Source organism: Alligator sinensis, unplaced genomic scaffold (genome assembly GCF_000455745.1).
Source record: "Alligator sinensis unplaced genomic scaffold, ASM45574v1 scaffold170_2, whole genome shotgun sequence".
Taxonomy (NCBI): domain Eukaryota; kingdom Metazoa; phylum Chordata; order Crocodylia; family Alligatoridae; genus Alligator; species Alligator sinensis.
The window spans coordinates 544,134-550,457 of record NW_005842290.1 but is presented as its reverse complement, the minus strand read 5'-3'; the positions used below and the strand labels follow the sequence as shown (position 1 = coordinate 550,457).

Genomic DNA, 6,324 nt, shown 5'->3' with positions numbered 1-6,324 from the left:
CGCCGCGGCCGGCAGCGCGCCCCGCTCCGAGGCTGGGGAGGCCGCCGGGGACTGTGCTGCTGCCGCCTCCGCCTCACTTCTCCAGAGACCGCAGGCGGCGCCCAGCGGGAGTGCCGCGTCCTCCAGCACCTCCGCGGCCAGCCACAAGCCGGCTTGTGCCCCGGCAGCAGTAACACAAATTGTCAACCATCAGAGCCCGGCTGCCAGCCACGGCAAGCCGGACGCCTCCACCGCACAGACTAAGCCCCTCGCACACAACCCCCCGCCGCCAGCAGTGAACGCACTCCCGAATGCTGCCCCTGCTGGCAGCCCTGCCACCCAGCCAGCCCCAAGCTCGGTTGCCAACTGTGTCCCCATGGCATCCACCACGGTCACCCTTAACGCGATATCTAAACCCGTGGTGAATGTTATAGGGCCACCTGGTCCCGCTGTTGGCATAGCCAAGCCAGGTGCTGCTGTACCTGTTGTCTCTGCGGTCCCCCAGTCGCTGTCCCCCCGGCCTGCGGTGGGCACTACTCAAAGAATAGTGGCCCCGCAACTGATCGTTAGACCGCCTCAGCAGACCACCATCCAGTTGCCTCCAGGCTTTACTATACCACCTGGTAAGTGGACGTGCAATCTTTCCAGGCTTGCTGTTTTTCTTTGCTAACCACTTTCTTTTCACTGAGATGTTTCAAAGTTGTAGCTGTCCCAGAGATTTGTAGATAGAACTATCAACGAACAGCGTGTGGGATGTCAATAAGCGCCTGTTTGTAGATGAATTCTAATCAATGTGTCACCATTGCTAAAAATGTTGTTAAATTGATTTAGGATTTCTTATTGTTGGTGTTAAAAAATCTCTGTTAGCAAAAAGGATGCGTCTTGCTGTATTGTAGGGAAGATGAGAAACACGGTAAGTTAGTTTGCAGTTGTGCTATACAGCACAGACCAAAAACAACTGTAACTTCAGTTGCTGATTCATAGATAATCAGGTGTAATTCAGCATCCATGTTTAAATATTATTAATCTTTCTGTACTCCTAGTGGCACAGAGAAAAGTTCTCTCTATTCAAGCAGCATCTGTCCTGAGGTGCACAATGTGAGTCATTTAGTGTGTAAACCTCTTCATCTCAGAATGTATGCTGTATACAATTTCTGTGCATCTCCCCACTGGGATTTACCTCTTCTAGAGTAACCATTGCATCTCATTCCTTCTATCTTAGTTATTCAGATTTACTGTTACTTGGAAGATGAAACTGTATATGGCACGTGGCTTTGTTTGCTTTAAAAATATGAGTTCAGGAAGGTACACCGTGAAACAAAAGTTTGCCCATTTATCTTGATGCTGGCAATTCCTACTTTTAAATTTTTCCTTCAGTCTCAGACTTCAAAGGGTATCCTAATATCATGCTGTCATACTTGGATTCTGATGTCATACAGAAATTTTCCATAAGTTTTGTCTCTTTTTAGATTACCTGACTTGTTTCTATGAAGTTTAATTGTTTTCTTTTTCCATTAGTATAATGCAACATTCTTCAAGTATTAACACGTTATGTATTCTGAAACTGTTAATTTCTTGCTTGGAAAGTATGTGATATATTAGGTAAATGGCATTTGTATGTACTGTATGACAGTGTAAAGATTGGTTTCTAATGCAGTGATGTTTTGAGAAGTTGCGAAGGTCAGAATTTATGTAACTCCCGAAATGTATTTTCTACAATGCTGTTGTTCATTAGGCAAAGTCTTACGGGTTTTTGTGAACACCTCATTAAATTGGAAGAGCTATCAGATTCCTCTTAGACAGTGGAATTTTTACCAGTTAGATCAGGGGTGTCAACCATGTGATCCACAAACCAGATCCCGCTCCTGGTGCTGCTCCCAAGTCTGATGAGATCCACACAGGGCATGGCGCAAGCTTCAGGTGCTACCCCTGAGCCTGATGAGACCCGCACAAGGCATGGTGTAGGGCTAGTCCCTGTCCACCAGCATACCTGATCTGGCGTCTGCTTCACCTGGTCTGGGACCTGTGCGGTATGTGGCATGGTGCAGATCCTGCAGTGGCCAGAATGGACGCTGTGTGGTGTAGTCCAGCCAGAGCAGCAGCTCCACTGCATGCAGCGTCTGCTCTGGTGCACGTGCCACAAAGGGTGCTTGTTTCAGCCAGTCTGGGAGTTGCACTGCACACGGTGCTTGTAGGCACCAGGCTGACTGAAGCTAGGTGCTGTGTGCAGCAGTCTTGGAGCTGCCAGGACAGCCACCACATTCAGTACAGCCTTGCTGGGGTGGCCACTGCATGCAGCACTGTTGCTGTTCTGGCCGAACTGCACCATATGCAATGTCTGTTCCAGTTGCTTTGGGATCTGTGCTGCATGCAGTGCAGGTCCCAGACCAGCTGGAGCATCCACTGGATCAGGTATGTTGGGGGAGAGAGCAGGAGGGGGTCCATGGGCTCTACCCAGCCTGCAGACTGGCCCCATGACACTGATAAAGCCCATGGGGCCATAGTTGGACTCTTTATTTTTGTATTTTTTCCTACTATTTGAAGATGTCATAACTTTGTATTCAAATTCTGAAGTTGATTTAATCAGTGCTTTATTCAGCATTTTGGCTATTAAAACAAGGAAAAATGACCCACTATTACTTTTCTTGGCAGAAAAATATATAGATTTGTTAAAGTATTACAAATGAAATCACTAGAGTGAGAGTTTATAGATTTTGAATTTTAAATCTATAAATGGCTATTGCGCCTTTATATGTATGACCTTTTTATCTTTTAAATAGTAGGTATCAGTGGAATGCTTTGTTTTTATGCTCATCTAAGTTACTCATAGTAAGAACAGGTTACAAGGACCAGCCCCAGATTTTTCGTTTGGCTGACCTTGCCTTTTGGTAGCATGCTGTTGTTCCTTTGCCCTGCATCATTTCTTATCCCTGTCATACTCCTACTCTCGGATCTTGTCTGCTTCATTTAACTAGGTAACTTTATTCTTGCCATTCTGGAGCAGGTCTTGCTCTGTTCCTTCTCCCCATAGACCTAGGAAATCTAGGGTTTCTTTCTAGGACCAGCAAGTGACATATGTTTTAGCTGGATCTCTAGTTTTATATGGAGCCAGGACTGTGTGCTTGTATAAATGTCCCAGCATGGAATCAGAGACGTGGACTGGAAAGACCTCAGGAGGTCATGCAGTCTACCCACTTGCCCAAAGCAGCATTGTCCCTACCTGTCTAAGCCAGCCTAGACAAGTCAAATCTATTCTTAAAACTTCAGGAATAAACCCTTACACACAACTACTAGTTATAATACCTGACACATCGACAGTACCCTTGAAATTATGACAAGTAAAGGACTGTCAGTGTTGTGCCACTGCACAAGGGTAAGAGGCATTTAGAGCATATGGAGATTTTTGACTAGGGTTGGCCCTGACAGGGCAGCAGAGATCAAATTATGGTCACTGTCATAAGAGCAAAGACATTGACTGGGGGAATTGTTGTGGCAGGATAGGTTTTACCAGTAAAGGAAATTCAGCATTCAGGCAGTGTGCTGCTTGAGTAGTGCCTGCAGAGACTTAAGGATGTTTGGAGGAGTGGTTTATCAACCACTAGTTAGAGCTTTATTAGTGGGACTTTGTTGTATGGGGACACATGCAAGACTGCTGATAGAAGGTGAGTTTACTGGTCAAACTGATTAGTGTAAGGCAGGGGTTGTTAACCAGGGGTACGTGTACCCTGGAGGTACCTGGGAAGCCCCCAGGGGGTACTCGGCAATGGTGCAGGGAAGCGGGGCCATTCATCCATGTGCCAGTGGCATTTTCGGTTTCACCGTTGGCGTTTTTGGGAACCCCTGCTTGGTGGTCAGCTGCCGGGGAACTCTCCACCCCCCCCCCCCTTTCCCTGCTCAGTGATCGGCTGGGGGACTCCCCACTTGTCGACCATCTGTTGGGGGTACACCAACCCAAAAAGGTTGAAAACCCCTGGTGTAGGGTAAGCCTTGATACCAGTTATCTATCTGCTTTTTTGGAGTTTAATCCATACCATACTCTTTAGCTGTCTGAGTTTTATAAGACCAGTTAAGCCTTCCCTACTTCATATAAACTTCTCGGTTCATTTTTATCTTACCAAGTCTTTTCTGGGTGTGTCTCACCAAGTTATTTCATGTAAAGCAGGGGTGTCAAACGCACAGCCCATGGGCTGGATCCAACCCATAGAGCCATATTATCTGACCCTTGGGTCTTGGTCAGATGCCACATGCAGAGCCAGTCTGGTATGCACACTGGATCTGGCACTGAGCGCTTCATGAGGCACAGGGGATCAGTCCAGGACATGCAAGGACAAGCAGGGCATGTGAAAGGTAACAAGAAGGGTTTCTACAAATTTGTAGATAGCAAGAGGAGGATCAGGGGAAGTGTGGGTCCCTTACTGAACGGGGGAGGCAACCTTGTGAGAGAGGATGCAGAAATGGCTGAAGTGCTCAATGCTTTCTTTGCCTCAGTCTTCACCAGCAAGGTCAGCTCCCAGACTACTGCATCTGGCAGCACAGTTTGGGGAGGAGGTGAGCAGCCCTCAGTGGTGAAAGAACAGGTTAGGGACTACTTAGAAAAACTGGACATGTACAAGTCCATGGGGATGGATGGGATGCACCTGTGGGTGCTGAGGGAGTTGGCTAATGTGATTGCAGAGCCATTGGCCATCATCTTTGAAAACTCATGGTGATCAGGGAGGTCCTGGATGATTGGAAAGAGGCAAACATATAGTGTGCATATTTAAGAAAGGGAAAAAGGAGGATCCAGGGAATTACAGACCAGTCAGCCTCACCTCAGTCCCTGGAAAAATCATGGAGCAGACCATCAAGGAATCCATTTCTAAGCACTTGGAGGAGAAAAAGGTGATTAGGAACAGTCAGCATGGGTTCATCAGAGGCAAGTATGCCTGACCAACCTGATTGCCTTCTTTGATGAGGTGACTGGCTCTGGATGTGGGGAGAGTGGTGGATGTGGAGGACCTTGATTTTAGCAGTATTTTTAATACCGTCTCCCACAACGTTCTCACAGGCAAGCTAAGGATGTATGGGCTGGGTGAATGGACTGTAAGGTGGAGAGAAAACTGGCTGGAGCATCAGGCTCAGATAATAGTAATCAATGGCTTGATGTCTGGTTGGCAGGTGGTATCAACTGTAGTGCCCCAGGGGTTGGTGCTGGGGCTGGTTTTGTTCAGTATCTTCATCAACAACCTGGAAGGTAGCATAGAGCGTGCCCTCAGCAAGCTTGCAGATGACACCAAGCTGGGGGGATTAGTAGATACACTGGAGGATAGGGCTAGGATTCAAAGTGACTGAGACAAATTGGAGGATTGGGCCAAAAGGAATCTCATGAGATTTAACAAGGACAAGTGCAAAGTCCTGCACTTAGGGCGGAACAATCCCACAGGCTGGGGGCTGACTGGCTGGGAAGCAGCTCTGCAGAAAATGACCTAGGGTTTACAGTGGACAAGAAGCTGATTATGAGCCAACAGTGTGCCCTTGTTGCCGAGAAGGCTAATGGCATCCTGGACCGCATTAATGGGGGTGTTGCCAGTAGGTCGAGGGAAGTGATTATGCTCCTCTATTCAGCACTGGTGAGGCCACATCTGGAGTACTGGGTTCAGTTTTGTGCCTCCCACCACAGGAAAGGTGTGGACAAATTGGAGAGAGTCCAGCAGAGGGTGACAAAAATGGTGAGGAGGCTGGGGGACATGGCTTACGAGCAGGGATCCAGGTTTTCTGTTTTCCACGGAAAAAATGGAGAAAACCACGGATTCCATGTTTTTATCGGAGAAAGCGCGGATTTCCCTTTTTAGCAGAGAAATCTGCGGATTCACTGCCTTTGCAAAGAGCTCTTGCAGGCTGGCAAAGCTCCAGCCTGCAAGAGCCTATTGCAGAAAGGGTGGGAAACCCCCTGCCCTGCCTGGAGGTGGAGGAGAGAGGGGAAGGGCGGGGCCTAAGCCTCTGAGTCAGCCAAGGCTGGGCTCAGGCTCAGACTCTCCCTTCGTCCCTGGAGCCTAGCGGTAAGTGGGGCTTCGGGGCTGTGGGGCAGGGCTGGGGAAGGTGGCTGGGGGCTGAGGGAGTGGCGGGTGCTGCTGGCCCCAGGTGGCACACCGCACCCAGAAGTATGGCCAGGGGGTGAGGGCAGGGGTGTCCCTATGCTGGGGGCTTTGCAGGCAAACGAGGCGGGGAGCAGTGTGGTGGTGCCCCTCGTGTGCGGGCTGCACACGTGCTGCCCGGCCAGCTGCCCAGGGGAGGGGGAGGCTTGCATGCAGCCAGCTGCATAGCTCTGTGGTCGGGGGTGGCTGTCGCTTACCTGTAGGGCCGTAC

The 6,324-nt window shown here is 49.1% G+C and overlaps 1 protein-coding gene across 1 annotated transcript in view; it reads left to right on the top strand.

Annotated features, from left to right (window-relative positions):
- The first annotated feature begins 38 nt into the window (after window positions 1-38).
- LOC102386679 (transcription initiation factor TFIID subunit 4-like) overlaps window positions 39-6,324 on the top strand; it is a 213,945-nt gene continuing 207,659 nt past the window's right edge. The window contains exon 1 of the mRNA XM_025209494.1: window positions 39-602. Within this exon, the coding sequence (XP_025065279.1) occupies window positions 356-602 (247 nt within the window). The 5' untranslated portion in view covers window positions 39-355. The remainder of the gene's footprint in view (window positions 603-6,324) is intronic.